This window comes from Pollachius pollachius (assembly GCF_949987615.1).
Source record: "Pollachius pollachius genome assembly, chromosome: 5".
Classification (NCBI taxonomy): Eukaryota; Metazoa; Chordata; class Actinopteri; order Gadiformes; family Gadidae; genus Pollachius; species Pollachius pollachius.
The window spans coordinates 10,034,512-10,057,011 of record NC_136938.1 but is presented as its reverse complement, the minus strand read 5'-3'; the positions used below and the strand labels follow the sequence as shown (position 1 = coordinate 10,057,011).

Here is a 22,500-nt window from a genome sequence, read left to right as displayed (position 1 = left end):
TGTCTTTCAGTCGTAACTTGTACCTGTCAGTATCTATTTGCATCAATTGGTGTGTCTGTTTAACTGTGTATCAATCCATTTATAATTGTAATTTGCCACTCAAATGTCAATCCTATCAATTGCATATGTCAGGACAATCAGCTGTTGTGTTTGTGTATGAATCTGCGTTCAGCTGTGTGAGTGTGTTTGGGCGTGTTTAATGTGTGCTACGTGTGGTTTTGAGTGGAGATGCACCTCTCTCTCATTAGACACTAGACAGTATCGATGGTTGTCATGTCGAAGGCGTGTCCTTAACGCCAGCCAGCCAGTCCCTACAGATCCACTAGTTATCTCCCTCGTATATTGATCCGTAGCTGACAACTTTCCCATGAACACAGTTCTGGTTGATCCTGTCTTTTCTTCAGACAAATAGCAGCTGCAATAGTTGGACGACAACAGCGGACACAACGTGAACACACAGCAAGAAAACAATCCAAAGCTTAACCAAAGTTTAGATGCACCTCAACGTGAACATTTTTTTGAGGTGGATTAGCTATGCTCACTCTCAGCATACCCCTTGTATTGAATCCTCCTGTTCAAGGAAAGGGAATTCAACTGAAGTGCTTGAGTTTGCAAACCCAAACCAAGGTTTGGATTTGCAGGCCTCAAACAAGCATGTTCTTAGCTGTTTTACTTTACGTTGACATTTTCATTTCAAGCTCCTATGCAAATGCAGCCCAAGCTATTACACAGCTGTCGACACTCGGAGGCAGTTCTGAACCTATTGATCTTTATTAAAGATTGAAGGCTTGTGCTGTCTGAGGTTTATGTTGCGTCTCTGTATTTGTATGTGGCCATGGAAAGCAATAAAACTGAGAGCAAATTTGCCTTCATCGCGTTGATTAAACAGCTTTAATGATGGAAGCAGCCACGTTTTGCAGTATGTGAATCCGCCTAACAAATATTTGGGTCCGTTTAAAATATATGCAGTAAGCAAATCAGTCTTTTTTTTTTATTAGCTCAATATTCTCTTTCTCAATTGCGGGATATCAATGGGAATTATATCCTTGGGCAGATGGATGGATAGATGCATGTAGAAAAAGATGGCTGGATGGATTGTAGGACAGTATATTAGATCTGTGTTAATAAAGCGCAGTATCAAAAAAGCACGCATCTGACTGGGGCTTTCAGCATTCTGCTGTTCACCAGCCATGGGTGGCTGATCACAATTGACTTAATAGCTCCCCTTCCAATAGCAATCACAGTGTGACACCTCGTTCCACACCCACTGCTGAAGCAGGGGGGAAAAGATCCAAGGGAATTGCTGTTGCTTGATTAGTCATTCAACATTATCTCCCTCGTTTTCTCTCTTTCTCTCCCTCATCCTCAATCTACTCTCCCTACCTTCTCTCTCTGTCTCTGTCTCTTTCTCTCTCTCCCGCTCTCTCACACTATCAAGTGAACAAGCTCCAGGCTCTAGTAAGGGATTTGTGGATACGAGGCTGTGCTAATATCTCTAACAGAAAGAGAAAAGAGTCGCCCAGGAGAGATGAGAGTACTGTGGACTCATCCCTCTGAAAGAGAGGGAAGAATCCTCCAGAATGCTCGTGATTCAACAGAAGACCCGGCAGTTGATTTTAAATATCAGAAGAAAAAAATGAAACATGGCATTGTTATTGCTCCAGTTTTTCATAGCTATGACATATTTTTCTTGTTTTTTTAAGATAGACCATTTTTGAATCCCCACATCTATGTTGACGATTGCTTAGTATCACTAAAAAGCATTAATATACATATGATGTCAAAGGAGACACCTCGGCTGGTTTCCATAGAAGACAGATGGTCTTCCAGGAATGCTTCCAGAGGATGGCATGCGTGTCTCTCAAACAGGACTGTTCTTTTAACTTCAACCAGTGTGTTTGTGTGTGTGTGTGTGTGTGTGTGTGTGTGTGTGTGTGTGTGTGTGTGTGTGTGTGTGTGTGTGTGTGTGTGTGTGTGTGTGCAAGTAATTCTGTTTGTGTGTGTGTCTGTATGTGTGTGTATGTATGTGTGTACATTTGCTTGTGGCTGTGTGTGTGTGTGTGTGTGTGTGTGTGTGTGTACATGTGTATATGTGTGTGTGTACATTTGCGTGTGCGTGTGTGTGTGTGTGTGTGAGTGTTTGTGTGTCTGTGTGTGTGCGTTGAGGTAAATCAGAGAGGTTGTAAATCGATGGGATGAGGATGAACTAACAACAGCCGCTTCAGTGATAACAGCCGGCGGTGTGCTTCAGCTGTGTGTGGTGTTGGAAGGCCAGCTAGCAGGTAACAATGGATAAGCATACTCCCCCCCACCCTCCCCCCAACCCCGGGCTACTTGGTTATCAAGAGTAACCCCCCCTTACCCCCAACATCCTCCTCCCCCTCCTCCTCTTCCTCCTGCTCCATGCAACACTAGCTAAGTGTTGTAATGATGATGTAACGCCCACCTTTTAGGACCCAACATGGTTCCATCATCCCCATAGAGACTGTGGGCAGCTGCCAAGAACTGTTGAGACTGGCTGAGGTCGCCGCTGTGGAAGAGTTTGTGGAATTAGTGAGAGATCGGTTTGAACACAATCAGCACGCATTTGAAAGACACTGTTTGGAAGACACATGTCACTAAGAACTGACAAAGCACAGATATGAATAATCATGGGTGGTTTACAAGCAGTCAATGCTTCAGCATGTGCTGGCTTCATCTGGCCCTGTCTGGTTCAACTCGGAGAGGATGGCAGGGTTATGGGTTCGATTCCCGCCGGGGTAGGCCATGATATGAAGGTCATGTTTTACAATCGGTATTGTAAAACATATCGTTATATATGTAACATATAAAATATTGTTTAAATATATTATTATCATGACATATTATCAAAAAAATATATATACATACTTATGTGTATATACAGTATACACTGTATATATATATATACATTTATATATTATAAGGTATATTATTAGATATTATATTATATAACACACCGTATATAATCACAAAAAAGCCATCAGTTGAAGGCAGTGCAACAGCAATGTATTTTTCTGAACACGTGGCTTAATCCCACTTCAAAACACACACCTACAAAGGTCCGACCAGGTCCTGTATATTTATAAAACCGTTAATCCTGTGCTCAGCATTACAGAGCCTCCCAGCGCCAAGGTAACCAAGGCTTAGAGTCGCGTCTCCCACCAACAATTCCCCCCCCCCCCCCCCCCCCCCCCCCCCCCCCCTCCCTGCTGGGAGCTCAGCCTGACAGGAGCTTCCTATAAGAAGCTAGAGAGACGTAAAAGCTGACGTTTTTGTTACAATCCCCCTTGCTGCTAGTGCTGACCCCCACACGCTATGGCAATCGATGTGTGCGGTGCGTTTGTGTCCATGAGAGCTGTGTGCTGTCTGTGCCCGGCAATGGAGGATTAAAGGAAAAGGACATTTTCACAATAAAGTACAAAGGCTCCTTTTAAAGACGACTCAATGCGGTGTGTATCCGTGAACATGACCGCCGTTAGTGTGTCAGTGATTGTGTCTTGAATAGACCGAGGTATGAAAAGCCTAGGACAGCTGATATGCGGTTGGACAGCCACTGTATGAAGCTCTGATTGAGTAGCTGCTTGAGAAATGGATTGCAACTTGCATTGCCAATTCCCTTTTTGTTGTCTTTCGTAGAAGAAGAACCCATATGTCCCAAAGTGTGGAGTCAGCCCTGGCAATGGCAAACAGGGCCTTGCATCCAAGAGTTTTATTTGCACAACTTTTGCAAGACATGGTTTAGAAGAACACAATGACAGCATTGAAAGTCCACACAGGATATTTCTAGGGAACAAAAATAAATGTTAATCAAGTCAATAGTCATACTAGGTTATACTTAAGATGAACGCATGTGGTAGAATGAACACGCATCACATTCACATGCATTCAGATAAGCACACACGCACACACAAACCCACACAGAGACACGCAGACAGAAAGCAATATTCAATCAGGTGAGAGAAAGCAAAATAAAGTACAATGCTTTCCCTGTTCTGTTATTCAATACAGTCACCCAGCACACACGTACGCAAACTCTGTCTCACAATTTCCATTAGAGTTACACTCATTCCCTGTAATGTGATCTTACTAAAATTAGAAATGAGGCACATACTCGTGTACACACACCTACACATGCACAGGTTAACACACACACACACACACACACACACACACACAAACACACACACAAATACACACATTAACTCATGCACACACGCATGCACACACGTTCATCTTGTTAGCTCCCAATCTGTGTAACCTGAGATTAGAGGAATTAGTAATTAACACAGCATGGGGTTTATGTTTCCCTCCTTGCATTGCATTGGACATTTGATAGAGTTGGGCGTCACCATGACATATTATCACTGTCTGGGTTAATGTCTGGGTGGGGGGGGGGCATTGATACTGCTGCCTGAAAGACAAGCGGGCGCCCACCGTTGACACCGCCGCCCTCCCTCTCCTCCTCCTCGTCCTCTCCCTCTTCTCTTCCTCTCTCTCTCATCTTCATCCCCCACTCCTCTTCCTTTAACTTATCATCCTCTCCTCCCCCTCTTCCATTCTCTTCTCTTCCCAATCCTCCTTTTCCTTGTCCGCTCCTTTTCCTCTTTCTCCTTCTTATATTCCTCTCCCTCTCATCCTCATAACCTTCCACCTCCTCTCCCTTTTCCTCCTCGTCCTCTCCCTCATCATCCTCCATCTCCCCCTAGCTTCATCTTCCTCCCCTCCCCCACTTCCCATCCTCCTCTTTCTGTCCCCTCTCCTCCTCCTCCTCTCCCCTCCTCCTCCTCTCCCCTCCTCCTCCTCCTCCTCCTCCTCTCCCCTCCTCCTCCTCCTCCTCCTCCTCTCCCCTCCTCTCCCCTCCTCTCCCCTCCTCCTCCTCCTCCTCCTCTCCCCTCCTCTCCCCTCCTCCTCCTCCTCCTCCTCTCCGCTCCTCCTCCTCCTCCTCCTCCTCCTCCTCCTCCTCCTCCTCCTCCTCTCCCCTCCTCTCCCCTCCTCCTCCTCCTCCTCCTCCTCTCCCCTCCTCTCCCCTCCTCCTCCTCCTCCTCTCCCCTCCTCTCCCCTCCTCCTCCTCCTCCTCCTCTCCCCTCCTCTCCCCTCCTCCTCCTCCTCCTCCTCCTCCTCCTCTCCCCTCCTCCTCCTCCTCCTCCTCCTCCTCTCCCCTCCTCTCCCCTCCTCCTCCTCCTCCTCCTCCTCCTCTCCCCTCCTCCTCCTCTCCCCTCCTCCTCCTCCTCCTCTCCCCTCCTCTCCCCTGCTCTTACAGTCTTGTACTGTCTCTCTGCGTTCTCTGGAGGCATACAACAGCCTTGGAGTATAATAGACCAGGGCTCTAACAGTCAACATATCTGGACCGCATTTGATGGATTCATTATTAATTTGAACTGCATTAAGCATCACCAAGTTAATGGATGTTATATTGGTCAGTGGTTTGGTTGGGTCAGGTCTGAATGGGAGCATGTCTGCATGGAGAAGGTATGGTCACTCTGTGGCCAGTTTTCTCTCCAAGGACTTTCCTCCATCGGCTGGTCAGAAAGGAGCCGGGAGCATTGTAAAAGGGAAATTGTCTCATACAGACGCAGGGGCGCAGTCAATCCGATATTCTTTCTCTTGGAGCATGTGACTCACCATAGCTGAACAATGTCTATGACTTTTAGAACAAATTACATTTAAATTACAGCTCTTAAATCTTCCGTAAGATTAGGAGTCTGCGGCGCCTAGTGAATTAGGTCCAATTTTTCCCCATGTTCTCCCTGTGGAGAGAACAGGTGGTCAAACAGTGGGCTGCCGGTACTTGGTACACCAGTATTCAGGTGGTAAGAAGTAACTGATATTGTTAAAAAGGAATGCAAGAAAACAAGTAAGGTAGGCCTACAGATTAGGATCCTTTCACTGAGATCTCTGTGGAATTATGCTTGTTTATTTTGTATTGATCTGCATATGTGTGTGTATGTTGTTAAACTAATAAGAGTGAAGTGGTGTGTATGTATTTGTGCGTGCCTGCCTGCCTGCCTGCCTGCGTGCGTGCGTGCGTGCGTGCGTGCGTGTGTGCGTGTGCGTGTGTGCGTGCGTGCGTGCGTGCGTGCGTGCGTGCGTGTGTGCGTGTGTGTGTGTTTGGGTGTGTGTGTGTGTGTGTGTGTGTGTGTGTGTGTGTGTGTGTGTGTGTGTGTGTGTGTGTGTGTGCGCTTGCGTGTGTGCGTGCGTGTGTGTGTGTGTGTGTGTGTGTGTGTGTGTGTGTTTGGGTGTGGAACACCAAGGATTCTAAAAGTAAACTGGCCAATACAGTTCCTGGTTGAACAGAGAGTTTGAAGAGTTTGTTGCTAATAGGGCTTGTACATCAGAATGCATCATGGGATTTCTTTGTTGGCAATACTTTTGAGAGGACCCAAGAGAGTTGTTGTACTGCAAAATCATAAATCAACCTCATTATCCCGTAACTAAGGCTAACAGCCTCAGAGAGTGAGCTCCTCCCTCACAGCAAGCTTCTTGGAATTCTTCAAACACAAAAACAAATCAATAAGAAAAGAACTTGATACCCTTCATCTTGAAATCCTACATGCACCACCCGTCCCCCTAAACCTACCTTCCGGCATTCAGCACCTTCTCCCAGGATGAACCGGCTACACTAACAAAGGCATCAGCAACTGAACTATGACACCCCCATCAATCACCTCCACAAGACCGCATTCTACCACCTCAAAAACATTGCCAAACTCCGGCCTACACTCACCCTGGCAGATGCAGAGAAGCTCGTCCACGCCGTTGTCTCCTCCAGGTTGGAGTACTGCAATGCACTCCTCATCGGGATCTCTGGCAAGAGCATCCAGAAGCTCCAGTACATACAGAACAGCGCTGCCAGGATCCTGATGAGGGTGCGCAAATATGAACACATCACCCCCATCCTCAAATCCCTTCACTGGCTCCCTGTCACATTCAGAATTGAATACAAGGTCTCCCTCCTCACCCACCAGTGCATCCACGGACATGCCCCCCCCTACCTCCAGGAGCTCCTCACGCCCCAGACCACCTCACGCAGCCTTCGCTCTACATCATCACACGCCCTCAGACCACCTAAGACCAAGCTCCGCACCATAGGCGATTGGGCTGTCTCCGCTGCTGCCCCCAGACTATGGAACGCCCTCCCCAACCGCCTGCAGGCCCCACAGACTACAGCTGTTTTGAAACGAAATCTTAAGACTTATCTTTTTAAAAAAGCCTTTTGCTAATTTCTCTTTTATTGTACGTGTATTATATGTTTTAACAACCCTTTTTTTTTTCTTTTGAACTCTGTAGCACTTGTATAAATAAAATGTATTATTATTTATTATTATTATCAACAGCCTTACAGTGTATGCTGGATCCTCTCCCTACAAAGGCTCTTAAATATCTTGGTTAATAAAACGGTTAAAGATAGAACAGTTCCCTCTACTTTTAAGACAGCTGTTGATAAAACCTCTACCAAAGAAGCCTGGCCTAGACCCTAAAGTACTCAGCTGCTATCATCCCGTTTCTAACCTTCCTATCTTTTCTGAGGAACTGGAAATAATTATAGCTAACCATAGAAAAAATCACTCAATGATGAAACACTTGAAACCTTTCAGTCTGGGTTCAGGTAGCAATGCAAGTTCGCTCCTAGTGATGCTTGACCTCAACACAATATACCAAAGCATTTTTCTTCATCGTCTCAAAAATGATGTTGGCATCAAATGTTACACGCTTCTCTGGTTTAGATATTATTTCACCAATAGAGCACAATTCTTTGTGGGGACTCAAAAACAAAGACTGCAACCTATGCTGCGATCTTCCCCAATGGTCAGTGCTCGTCCAATGCTCTCTGCAATCTACATGCTTCCTTTTCTTCTTCTTGACGATACGGATCGAAGGTTTAAAACAGTTTGTGTGTCAAAAATCTTTGTGTAATGTTCAACCCTATGCTTTCTTTTGACCAACATGAAAAAAGTATCAACAGAATTGTGTTCTTCTATCTTAGAAACATTGACAAAATCAGACTTATGTCACCCACAGTGGATGCAGACACTCTCCCATGCATTTATATCGCCTAGGCTAGAGTTCTGTAATGCACTGTTCTGTGGTTTACCAAACTATACCACGAGTGGCGCTGTTAGAATACTCACTACAACGAGAAGATTAGAGCACATTATTCCTATTCTCTGCTCCCTCCACTGGCTCCCAATAACTGCAAGATCAGATTTTAAGGTGCTAGTGTACTACTAACCTATAAAACCCAGCGTGGTTTAGCGCCATCCTACATTGTGGACCTCATTATATTTTGTTATCCTTCAGGAGCTGGTCTTCCTTCAATTCCAAAGGTTAAAAATAAACTAGCAGAAAACAGAGCATTCTCATATGAAGTGAGCTAGCTATAGAATAGTCTGCCACCTGTTATCAGGAAAGCAGACTCTTCTGAGAAATTCAAATCCTTAACAATCTCTGATATGGCTCCTACGGGGGCCCCCCAGCCCTCAACTCGAGCTGAGGGGCCTGTTGCGCGGCACTGGCCTCCCCATGCTGCTAAAAGGTACTAGATCAGAGATTGCCTACATGTTCTTTGACCACCGTTCCCCATCTCACCATAACTCTTTTTCTGTTTGATGTGTTGCGGTGATGGACGCCTGGACCCCTGTCACTGCTACCAGCTTGCTCAATGGTCCGAACCCCATCACCATGGACAATACTCATTACAAATTGTTTGGATATTTTTTTTTTAAACGTCTAAAATACTACAATGTCAATTATGGCACCCATTGCACTCCTTGCCATGCCTGGAAGGATTGATTGATCACCCGTTCCACTTTCCTTCTATAGATTTATTTATTGTTAATTGAGGGAGTTTTTCTTACCCTTTGGGGGCTAGGGTTTGGGGTTGTCATAGATGAATCGGCTGTTATGCCACACAATCTAACTGTGATTAAGGACTGTGCAAAAAACAATAATTTGACTTGACTTAACTAAAACTTGGTTTGCCACCTCTCGCATGAGAAACACTGGGGTGGTTTTAAATACCACATCTCTTCATAATGACGAATCATGTCACTACTCATTACTAAACACTGACAAAAAAAACAATTACTACCAAATCAATAACCAAAACATGGTTGGTCATTGAGATGGATTTCCTGATAAAGGATACAAGCCGTTTTCATAAGATATATATACTTTTGGATCTTTTAAATACATTTTTAAAACCCCATGCTCAACATTGGGGAGGGCAGCTTACTCACCAGTGTTTTAGTTCAGTTTCTTAGGCCCCTGGTTTCTATATTTAGTCCCAATCAATGTGTCTGAGTACACGAGTTCCCCTGCTGATGAGGGTGCCATAGGTTATGTACACACGCCCTCACACAGACACGCACAGAGAGAGAGCTAACTAAGACAATCACTGTTGTGTGGTGTGCCTTTCACAGCTCTGAAGAAAACACGTGAAACGTGAATTGTTCCTCTCCAAATGTAGGAGTAACACATAACATACATGTTATGTGACAGACATTACACATTTCTTTTTTCTACATCTACACATTAAAAACAAAATGTAGATATAACGTGTGAATGAAATAAAACATGAGTACGGAAATGAAATTGAGCTCTACGTTGTTTTTTTTCTTTCTTGCTGACTACAGTTACTCTGTGCTGCTTTGGGCCCACATCCCATAGCTGTTTGAAAACAGGCCCGCTGAAAAGCGAATTTAATAATGTAGGGGATAGCGTTGTGCTTAGTCACTCAGACAAGCTATTTACAAGCTGTTGAACCTTTTCTCTTAACGCAGGCATACATTAAGACTCTAAATGCAGCAGCAGTGTACAGGAATAGATTGCATTACAAGATAAAAACAATGTATGAACATTGTTCTATTGTCACTTAATGTTTTGCTGCCTCTATTGATTGATTGCTTTTAATTAGTATGTATAAATATAATACGTATTTTCAGTAATTTTTTTATGCTGTTTAAAGCCCTTTGAGATTGTTATATTTTGTTTATATTTGTTGACCGAGAAAGGAGATTGAAATACAAGGTCTAAAAACACCTAAAATAGTAAAAAAAACATGGCAGTATTGGAAAATAACTATCAAAATTAGACTGGTCCTTGGGCCAAAACTAGATTGAGACTGGCAAGGGCAGAGGTTGCGGAAATAGAGGAGTGAAAATGCAAATATTTATGAAAGAAGTAGAAAAAAGGACATATTTGTTAGTGTGTTATAGTGTATGTGCGAGGGGGTTATTTCCATGCATGCGTTTATGTGCCTGCCTGCCTGCCTGCCTGCTTGTGTTTGTGTGTGTGTGTGTGTGTGTGTGTGTGTGTGTGTGTGTGTGTGTGTGTGTGTGTGTGTGTGTGTGTGTGTGTGTGTGTGCGTGTGTGTGTGCGCGTGTGTGCGTGCGTGCGTGGGTGTGGGTGTGTGTGTGTGTGGCTAAGGAGAAGAGGCAAAATCAATAATCAATAATTACAAGATAGAACGCATATGAAGGAGGCAAAACACTTCAGCACACAGCCTGACTGACTGTAGATGAATAACAAATACATAATAAATAATGCAGACAGATGAAGAACACTATAGCCACGAAGATGACGGATCGGAATAAGAACATAATGAAGCAGTTACACTTTACAATAAAGGTACAATATTAAACCATTCATTAACATTAGTTAATGCAGTACTAACTAACTAACAATGAAGTAACAGTGAATTCACAGTTAACTGATGGTCTAGTTATAATTTACTAATGATATTCATGTTTATTAATGTTTTTCATGTTACCATAATGGTAATGATAATTCATTTTTTCATTATTTAATAGGGTTAGGGTTAGCATAAGGCTAAGACTCAAAAGTCAGTCTCTAAACGCTTTGCTTAAATAAAGACAGAAAATCTCCAGGGTTTCGCTGCTAAAATTGGGTGAAACCTGACATGCAGAACCAATCAATAGTCTTTAGGGTGGCCCTTCCTATTGGGGGGCTGAGGACATGCGTTCTCACCATGTGTTCTCCTTTCCAGAGGACAACCCTGCCATGAGGGAGTGGTTAAGGTTGACAACATGACACACAAACCGGCCATGAAGTGACGCTCCCACATTTCCACAGAAGTCTTCGGTAATCGCCTGATTTGGACTGAATGAGCTCGGTGGGATAGCGTTAGGGTTCATTCACACGTGATTGGACACCGCAATCGTTGTTATTTGCTCTTACGACAGGAGGTCATTAACACGTTAACATGACCGAATTTAGCATGTAAACACGTATGTTTGTTGTAAAATGTGATATTTTACACATTAACACACAACAAGAATTGATAAGTTAACGTGCATTTTTCTCATTGGGGGAACTTGAGCCAATGCACTCATACATATTCAAGAGGAGGGTTGTACCAATGGTGTCGAACAACATTGAAAGGGTTAGTTTAAACAACAATTAATTGTGCATAAATTAGTGATATGGGCATCAGCGCACACTCTCAACACAACGTACTACTCACTTGTTACAGGTACCTAGGTTTACCGTAAAGGACATTACAGGTATGAAAGGTAAGCCAGAGTTGTCGATTAGAAGAAGACAATTTACACTTTCTGCGGGGGGCAATGACGTTTAAAGAAACATGGCGGTGAACATTGGACAATGAAGAAGCAATCTGAATAACTTTGGCAAGGGTGAACAAATCTCTAGCTTTCTGCTGTTATAACACCCCTAATAGACAAGAATGGAACAACCCGTTGGATCTGAAAGCAATGTTAAAAACCTAAAATGAGACGACTTTATGTGTGAAAGTGACGTTTTATCATGTCAATTTTTGTTCTATTAACATGCCACGACGTGTTAACACTTCCAAACTCTATGTGTTAACACACAGTTTAGTCGTATTAAGTAACATGTCTTAGACGTTTTTTGCTCTAATGGCCTTCAATATGTAAATCTTTTCGCCGCAGGCCGGCTGCATCATTCTTCAAAACCCAATGCAGCCCCCACCACTGCAGGTTAAACGCAATTCCCCCATTAAATAATGCCTAAATAGATACCTTTGTTAAAACACCATTAGTTAACATTAGTTAAATGATTAATAGACCATTAGTTAACTCTTAATAAACTGTTGTTTAGTTGTTAGATAGTGCTTATCCTTAACAAGTTAATGGTTCATTATTGTACCCTTATTGTAAAGTGTTACTAATGAAGAGTAATAGAAAAAAAGAACAAGTATAATTATGTGCCACAGAGCCACACACACACTGGCGCAGATGGATCCACACATTCATAGTAGTTGAAGGCAGTTTAGTGAAGTGGTTTCGAATTAATTACCATCCATCCATAAATTAGGACCTTTTTGAGGCTATACAAAGTCATTTGATTTATGTGGTAAACTTCTATCACAAGAAACTTCTAGTGCCAAGTTGGAACGTTTTGAATCCAATAACGATTAAACATATGTCCTTATTGGGTAGAATGTTCATGAATTTGCTTGGGTTAGCATTTAATGTAAATTGATCGGAATACAAGTAATGGCTTATCATTAAACCAAAACTTAGTTAATACAAAAAAAGATATTGAGTACCAACACGCTGCACTCTTTCTAGGAATCTTTGGAAGGCCTGCCTAGAGAGCCCATTGAAATCAATAGAACTTGGAGAGGAACGAAAGCATTCCCTTGTACATATAAAATCCATCCTATTTCCCTGATCCTCCTGTGAAAGCTCCACAGAAGGATCAGGGAGAGAATGCACTCAAATAATATAGGTAGACCTAGAAAGAGCTTCCCACATGCCCGTGGACCCTGGAAATGGTGTACATGGTAAACGTGGCGTTGGGATGACATATTCATATCTTGTGACGTTTTTATACTTGAACAAAACACATACTTGTATATAGTTTTTGCTGCACTCTATATTGAACATTCAAGAAAGGATACAGAAATAAACAAGTAAAGTTTAAGGTGGTATTCATAAAGCACCCTTCGAAACACAAGGCCATTCATAGGGCTTTAAGTGTATAGTGCGTCTGAAAGCACTTATCTAAATCGACATATCTACTGACGTTTATTTCAGGATGTTATGGAACGGATGTATTACTGGCACGATGATAAATTGCTCCATCATCTTTGCTCTATTGGAAACATCTAATACCCCCTATACTTACTCCCCGAATGGATTAATGCCCTTCTTAGGTGACAGAAGAAGCTCCGGGAAAATGGACTTAGGTTTTTATCAAATGACGTTGACTAATAACAGACCTAGAGGAAGAGAGAGCGACAGCGAAGGAGAGAGAGTATTTGTATTTTTGTATTTGTGAGCAGGATATTTCCAATAACTTATGACATATTAGTATGCCCGTTAAAAATATAATCGTATCAAATTAATGTTTGATACGAGACAACAAATCGACGATAGCAAAGATGGTAGACAGATAGATATATCACTGTCCAACTGAAGAGCTCGGGGGAAATTGCTGACAAGTTATATCAGCTTGTTTGCGGGATCGGTGTGGATGATGGCTGATTCAAGCAGCCTCACCTGGTGGATTGTGGCTGCCACAGTCCACCAGGTGTGCCGGCTAGATCCAGGTGACTTTTATAGTGTTGAAGCCGGTTTATTTAAAGTTTGCAGATGATGATACATGGCCTTGTGCTTCATGTTACCATGCAGGTTATCTCAAGAGTGTGTGAGGTGATGGCTGGTTTAACCTGTGCACACTGATTACTCAATGTACAACAGGTGTGCAGCCTGACCCAGAGTCCAATCAGTCTGAGTCGGGCCAGGTGAGGCTACTTCAACCAGCCGTCATCCACACACACACAGTCCCACAGCGTTATTTATCATTGGTAAAACATAAATATGGCGCACAGCTGAAATTAAAAGGGAGAGGCCTCGGGCCCCTGGCCTCCGTGCCAGTGCAGCTGGGGCCCCTTGATTTCTTTCTCTTTTATGGGCCCTTTGTATTGCCCCCCCTCCCTGAGCACTCTTCATGCTACCAGCCTGGCTGCAGACTCTGGGTTAAGGCTCAGCTGTAGCACACCTGCACAGCCGTTTAAAACAGAGCAGCGCTCTTTAGGGAAACCTCTTACTACGCCTTTAAAACTCCTTCTAGAATGTACAGGGGGGGGGGGTGATGTGTTTAGTTAGAGGGACGGAATATTCCAGAAAACAATGTTTATGCTGCCTTTTCAATGTGGTGGGGCACATTGAAAAGGCAAGTAGAAAAAAAATTCAATTGCGATGACAAATACTTATGGGAGAAAATAGTTTTAATATTTTAATAATAGTAATAATATATATATATATGACCAACACACTAGCCCCCCCTTAGCTCCCACAATCATATTTATTTGGCTGACCCTACTGACTGCAGTCTATAAGTCAAACTTTTATCCATAAATACCTGACCACTTGCACCATAAGAGGCAGTAGAAAAAATGGGATTATATTGTTTCCATTATAATCAGAAAAAACAAAGAAACAGAATGTTTCCATTAGCAATGGAAACAGTCTTTTATTCTGTTGAATTCCATTGGTAATCTGCTAGTGTCAACAATATAAAGAACCATCAGATGTTTTCAATTAAACATAGAAGGCTGATCTATGAAAAATAAGTAAATAAGTTTTTGTATATTTTTACCCTTGGCCATCTTTCTTTCTAATAAACACAATCATCAAACATTTGTCTAATGCAGTTTATTCTTTCACAGCCAAATTAAAGTTGAAAAGGGGGAAGCAAAATATAATTAAAACAATGCATCATTTTCCATTTTATGCTTCCTTTGAGTGAACATTACTGAAACACAAAGCATATCTATCGAGATAAAGTTTGATTAATCATTCAACACAAAATAAAACATTAAATAAGTATATCTTCAGGATACAGGATATCCACTGCCTATTCTCAGTTTCCCTTTTTTTTTCAGCTAAGAAGAAATAAAAGACAAACTAATACAGAATATTTAACGTCTGACACTTTCTGTCCAAGCCCCGCCCACCTACTTCCTCTTCCTGTCATCTCCAAGATGTCATTATGTGGGTGAAAAAGTGAAATAGAGGAGTTAAAGCCAACCGGACGAGGCGGGAGGGAGGCAAGCATGCAAGCAAAGTAGTGCGAGAGGTTTAGAGTTTATTAGACTCTCCAAAAGGAAAGGACTATGTCCCATCTTGGACAAGGCCCATGACTTCCATGGGCCTTTCAGGATAGCACTTCTTCCCTTCTCCAGTGGGGGCTGATAGAAAATAAAGTTATTGGCTTATATAATGAATAGTGGGAGAAATACACCGATATCTTGACCCCGAAAAATATCATGAACCATACAATATAACCGTTGTTTGTTGTTTGGGTTTAATCATAAATTGTAAGCACAAGCTTGGTGTATCAGTTACATCTTTGTCTTTCATTGCCATTGTCGATTCAACTTGGAGTAGGGAATTGCGGGGGGGAAAAACAAAGTGGGTTAATAAAGAAAAACTGCAAAAATCAATCTTAGAACCCTGAAAAGATGGACAGACAAATCACACTGCAGACTTTCCAAAGATAGACATTTCAATCGGAAGAGCGGTTCACAGGTCTTCAGATGCTCTCCGAGTTCAACACACTCCCCATTAGTTCTCATCGTTTCCCGCTGAGCGATAACCTCACATAAGACTGCGCTTCCCTTAACAGTTCTTCTGTCTTGTGGAAGAAAACGAGCTGGAGGGGGACGCAGGGAAGGTAAAGACTTTTACTGTTTGGACTTTGGACTGGTATTACAATAACCTGAGGTGATGTTTGTGGGCAAAGTGTGTGTGTGTGTGGGTAAGACACTGACATCAGGCAAGGCTGAATTACTAGCTGCGGTCTCCCCTGCGGGGTCCAGAGCTGGGGGCTCAACAGCTCCATCTGATTCTGAGGTAAAGACGAGCCACCCAAAGTCTTGACTTCCCCCCCCCCATTTCTTTTCTCATTTCACAACTGTTGGAGGTGGAGGTAAGAAGCAGTCCCAGAAGCATGGCTGAAAAACTGTTACTAGCTTTTCTTGCATTTTCTAACCCTAAACTCTGACCTGTTCTCGATTTGTCTAGTCTGTAGAACTGAGAGAAAAAAAAGGTAAAAAGTCTTCTCAATATATATATATATATATAGATCTCTTCTTCTGGTTATTGTCCTCTCGCTGAAAAGATTCAATTCCCAAAAGGCTATTTAGCAGCAGTGATACAAAATAAGAAGAGGACAGGGAGACGGGGTAAAAGGGGGGAGGTGTTTTCGTAGATCCAGCAAGAAATCAGCCAAAAAGCCTCAAAAACTAAAAAACTATAAAGGGGGGAGTCCATCCTCGCAGCGACCAGATCAAGGAAACACTGCGGGGTGGCTTTTCGGGGGGGGGGGGGGGGGGGGGTTTTGGGTGGGCACCTGGGGGGGAAGGAGTGTGCGTGCTCACGAACACTCCTCTCCGATGCGCTGACAGGACCGGCCCACCTTGCGGTCCAGCTTGACCATTTTGAGGACGGCGTCCTGCCGGCCGCGGCCCAGATGGTCGAAGAGGCAGCGGTGCTGCTCTGGGAGGCGGTGCAGCATGCAGAACACGTGACCTGCGGGCAGAGACGGGCCACATGCCTCTGAACGACGGCTCCTCGCGTCTCGGCGGGTGTACACGCACATTGATGTTTAGGCCTCAGAATATTACCTTAATATCTCGGAAAATATGTGACGTCTGGAATATATATCCTTATATCTCAAAATGTATGTTGCGATAAATGTGGCATCTCAAAATATATTGTAATATCTCAAAATATGTGATATCTCAAAATATATCTCGACATTGAAACGTATCGGTTATAAATACATATATTCTACAATAACTAGTCATACAATTTATGATTTATGCTTAAATCATGACATTTAAAAAACATATTGCAGTGCAGTATAGCATAGCACAGAATTGTATATTTTACAGTACCATTGTGTCCGTGTGTCTCGATAATGCAGAGTGTAGTATATTACAGTAAAGGGCCTGGTATTGCATAGTACAGGACAGTGCAGTGTAGAATAGTACAGTATAGTACAGTAAAAGGCCTGGTATGGTAAAGTATAGTACAGTACAGTGTAGTATATTACAGTACAGGGCCTGGTATATTACAGTAGAGTGTAGTGTAGTAGATTACAGTACAGGGCCTGGTATATTACAGTAGAGTGTAGTGTAGTAGATTACAGTACAGGGCCTGGTATATTACAGTAGAGTGTAGTATATTACAGTACAAGGCCTGGTATAGTATAGTACAGTACAGTGTAGTATATTACAGTACAGGGCCTGGTATAGTATAGTACAGTACAGTGTAGTATAGTACAGTACAGGGCCTGGTATAGTATAGTACAGTACAGTGTAGTATAGTACAGTACAGGGCCTGGTATAGTATAGTACAGTACAGTGTAGTATATTACAGTACAGGGCCTGGAATAGTATAGTACAGTACAGTGCAATATAGTACAGTACAGGGCCTGGTATAGTATAGTACAGTACAGTGTAGTATAGTACAGTACAGTATAGTACAGTACAGGGCCTGGTATAGTATAGTACAGTACAGTATAGTACAGTACAGGGCCTGGTATAGTATAGTACAGGGCTTTGTATAGTAAAGTAGGGCAGTACAGTATAGTTGGTCAAACGCCTGGTATCATTGGCCCCCTCAGCCCTTACTACCCCGACTCTGAGCAGCCGAAGCGGTCCTGTTCAGATGTTCACTAAGACTCATTTTCTCCAACGTGTTAATAACGCTGCCGGCGTTCAGCGAGTGATTAAAAGGCCAGCTTGACACGCCAGCTACAGCCAAGGGAATTAATGACAGCCAGTATGTGAAGACTGAGGACCAAACGCTGCCACACTGCTGGCATCAGAGAAAAATGGAGCACTCCCTTCCCCATCCAGTAGGATAGCACTAAAATGCTGTTTAACGGCCCTGTAATATAAACGTCCATGGGCCATTTCCCATTGGATTAATAGTAACGTGGTATGGTTGCTTTATCTTTTTTATTTCTCCCAGGTATCACAGTCTTGATGCAAAGCTGAAGGACCAGCCAAGAGTGAATCTCTGTGCCTTTATATTGCTGACAACCAATATAAAAGTAGTTCTTGTTTAGCAAATGTACAATAGACGCTGATACTGTCACGATGAGCTCTCGCCATCAGAACTGAATTGCACTTAAAAAAAAAACTTCAAACACTCTGGTAGAGGATGAAGGAAGTAAACTGAATTATATGTGAAGAACTCTTAATTTGTTCTTCAATTGTTCCCTTCATTTATTAGTCTATGTACCCAACAACTATTATTACGGAAACTGAGGTCCCTGGTATATCGTAGCGATATTCTTAAAGCAAATTTACGTAACAATGTTACTTGTTCCGATGTGCCTTTGGAAAACGATGGATCGCCTACAGAAACTTAAGTACTTAACATATTCTTCACACAAAACTTCCCGAAACGTAATAAAAAGTTTGTTGGCCACAAGTTAAACATTAGAGTGACGGCAGCCATATTCGACACAACAGAAGAAAGAAGTCAGCCAATCAGCTAATTTCCTTCCAACCCGAACGACTTCTGTGAAGAGACATCCAAGGCAGATTGGGCATCAGCGCACAACGTTCTAACCACCAATAGCATTTAGCATTGCTTGCATACTCCAAGCCACACATCAAATGCTGATCCACAAGGATCGCTGCGCATACACCCACCCCATTTAGTTCCCTGCACCCTAATTGGCCCCTGTGTTGCTTGGAAACAGTGTTAAAGTAAGCACCTGCGTGGTCCCCACACAGCAGAAGGGAGAGCAATTATCTGATCAGACCAGGTTCCAATGAAGGCCTATGGGCTCAGATCACCTGCCACTCACCCACCTGCATGTGACCCAACCCATTTACTGAGGATAACAAGACAAGCCTGGGTTCTCCTAGCAAATGTGTAGCACAAGTATATTTCCAGCTTAGGTTGGACATTAATATTTATGTACTCTATTCATTCCAAAACAACTTGGCTTGACAAAGAATATAAATGACAATAGATCAGGAATACAAATGTATTATATTTTATTATATTTTTATTCTGACAAAGAAATACAATAACAATGGAGAGAATGCAAGGCCCAAGCTACCCAGTATTAACCGACTAACCCACCCATGTGTTTATGAGTAGACCTGCATGGACTATGCAGAGCTACAATAATAAAAACGACATTCACAAAGCTACATAAACCATTGGCTGTTGCTAAGGTTAGTAATGGGCTGTTGTAAAGCTGGCTGTTGTGTAATGATATGATATGAAATCACGCCATCTGCTAAGGCTGATACAGTAAGCCTGTATGAAATATGTTTTCATTGGGTTTGTTTATTCTACTGACGGATGGCCCTGGCGTGTACCAGCGCCCGGTGAAAACAGGTAAAGTCAATTTCCAATTTGGAGCCGGCGTACTTAAGCTGACGGTCTATAGCCAAGAGTTGTGACTTTTTAACTACTTTAATTTGTATGAAAAGAAGTTGATTAGCCGGCCAAGTATTGGTTTAACAGCATTAGTGTTGGAGGTAATTGGCTTATACTTTATGTACAATGTGGACGCAGCCAGGCCTTCTGTAACGTTCTCCAAAGGACGCTAAAGCAATGCGCTGCTAAAGCAAGCACACACACACACACACACACACACACACGTTGACCGACCACACACGCACATCATCACACACACTGTCGCACACACAAACAACCAAATACATTTTCCCACACATGGACCCACCACACAGGTATACGATCACACAAACAGATGCACAAATGCATCCAAAACAGTCTCTCTCTCTCTCTCTCTCTCTCTCTCTCTCTCTTACACAGTACGCAGTACGCTCTGCACACTCCACAAATACACTGTTCGCATTCACACTCTCTCAAACACATACACACGTGTGCACACATGTACACATGTCTAAGTTGTCATGCTTGTTTCAGGCGCTGCATGTGGACTTCCCTTCCGTAAGCTGTCAGAAGACACCAACACCTTACAACTGAACCCCAGAGAAGCAGGCCAAAATGTGGTCAGGCTCATGTGAACCTCTTGAATGTGATATTAACTCAACACATCCTTATATGCTGCGTGCTGACTGAGGGGAATTGAGGACAAAGGCCCACTATCCTGCACTATACTGTACTTTCTGGTATTGTTCTGTACTCTAGTGGGTGTACGCGACCAGGTGGCTAATGTAGCGGTATTAAAGACTCTTGTATGCATCTATGTATGCCTGCAGCTTGAGAGTCTATGTGTGTCAATGCAACGATAAGTGTGCTTATGCATGTATGCAAGTACGTGTCTATGCATATACATTTGTCTATGTTTATGCATGCCTGTGCAGGTATTTCTCTATGCATCCATGTCACCCGTCTGCCTACATATGTGTATGTCAATATGCGTATGAGTCCGTACATCTAGGTCTATGAATTAATTGTTGTTTGTTAATGCATGTCTCGTCTGCTCGTGTGTGTGCGCGTCTGTTTCTCGGCGTGTACTGTATGTGTGTGTGTGCGCATGTGTGTATGTGTCTCTGAATGTGCGCATGCGTGTATATGTGTGTGCGTGTGTGTGTGTGCGTGTGTGTGTGCATGAGTTTGTATGTATGTATACGTGTGTGTGTGCACGTGCTTATTTGTGTGTGTTCACGTGCTTATGTGTGTGTGTGTGTGTGTGCACATGCTTATGTGCGCTTGTGTGTGTGTGTGTGTGTGTGTGTGATTATGTGTGTGTGTGTGTGTGTGTGTGTGTGATTATGAGTGTATGTGTGCGCTTGTGTGTGTGTGTGTGTGTGTGTGTGTGTGATTATGAGTGTGTGTGCGCGCTTGTGTGTGTTTGTGATTATGAGTGTGTGTGTGTGTGTGGTGGTACCACAGCGGCAGGAGCCCAGCTCTAGTTGGACCAGCTCCAGCTTGGCGTGGCAGCGATGGCAGCGCTGGCGGCCCCGCTGCTTACTGCTGCTGGAAGACGCCGAAGACGATGAAGACGAGGAGGAAGGCTCCGCTGGCAGCTCCCTCAACCTCGCTCGCTTCTCTGGGGAGTATTCCCCCTCCGACTGTGATGCTGGGCGCAAGCATACACACATGCACACACACACACACACACATACACACACACACACACACACCATGCATGCAAACACAACCACACACACAACCACGCGCGCACAAGAAAACATACCGACGCACACACACAAACACACATACACACACACAGAAGGATTCATGAATGCAAACGCACACACACATTCATGGCAAAAAGAAGTGCAATCAATTACTTTGGTGGATGGGCTGCCGTTTGAGACGATATATTGTGTAGCTTCCTTTTCCTTTTTCTTTTTTATCTCTAAACACAATCCCGAAAGCCATTTGTTGGAACACTTTAATAGCATCCCAGGAGAGGGCAATAAAAGGTCACGTTTGCACTGCGGTTATAGCAAGCGTTTTTAAGATTAAACTAGGACAACAAACAGGTTAGGATTTAAAGACAACCTCCCTGTTCTCTCCTCCCGCTGAGAGAAAACGTCAAGGAGAAAGTTAAGTAATTTGGGCTGATTCCTTAAGGTAATCTCTCTTTGTGTAAGGGTGTATGAAGCACGGCATAAGGCAGCACTGGGACTGAGTCTGCACTGTTTCCTTGGCGAGACCAAGAGGCCAGCTCAAAGAGCCAGTGAACCCACAGTTTTAGATGGAATTCGAAGACAAAAAAAAATTGGGCTGAGAGCTTTAGGAAAGAGTGGGGCGTGTTATCCCCATGGTTACGACGCACGCCAACTTTATGATACTTTTTTAGTAGTCAAAGCAAGGCAACTTCATTTATATAGCACTTTTCATAAACAAAGCCAACTCAAAGTGCTTCACATTGAAACATAGTCATACAATAAAATGAAATAATAAAATAAAATTGATAAGTAAAAGAAAACAAAGGCAAAGTTATAAAGAAAGTGCAACGTGTTTCAGATTTAGCAGAAAGCTAAAGCAAACATACAATAAAATATGTAAGTAATAAAATAAAATAGTCGTTGTGCAACTTATGAGCGATATAATAAGCAATGTTGTATATGAAATCCGCCACACGCTATAGGGATATACTATAGGTGTGCAGGAAGACAAACCCTCACCCGGACGCGGACATTCAATACATTGCTGCTCAGACGGAGCTTCACCATCCACACACACCGTAGCGTTATACTACATACTATATACTATATGCTGCTCAGCCAGAGCTTCATTCAGATTTGTTTAAGTGATGCCCATGTATGGTGACAAATCTATTAGGCCAGGAATCTAAAGCATGCACAACACCAGTGATTGAAGAGGGACATGAATAACTTTTGAAATGACCTCCGTTGCCAGGTGAGCCTTTCACCGCACTCTCACACAGCTATTTCCTGAATGTAATCTTACGGCTTCTGCTCCGGCAAGGTTACAAGTGGCTGCTTGAACTCATCTTCAGAGATACAACAGAATAGGCATGTCTGAGTGTCCT

The 22,500-nt window shown here is 43.1% G+C and overlaps 1 protein-coding gene across 1 annotated transcript in view; it reads right to left on the bottom strand.

The window, feature by feature from the left end:
- Window positions 1-16,407: 16,407 nt before the first annotated feature.
- Window positions 16,408-22,500, bottom strand: part of LOC307075655 (AN1-type zinc finger protein 3 homolog) — a gene marked incomplete at its 3' end in the record, with an annotated part of 19,533 nt that continues 13,440 nt past the window's right edge. The window contains exons 5-6 of the mRNA XM_079736314.1: window positions 20,884-21,075; window positions 16,408-16,562 (exon numbers count right to left, since the gene is read on the bottom strand). Of these exons, the coding sequence (XP_079592440.1) occupies window positions 16,408-16,562; window positions 20,884-21,075 (347 nt within the window). The remainder of the gene's footprint in view (window positions 16,563-20,883; window positions 21,076-22,500) is intronic.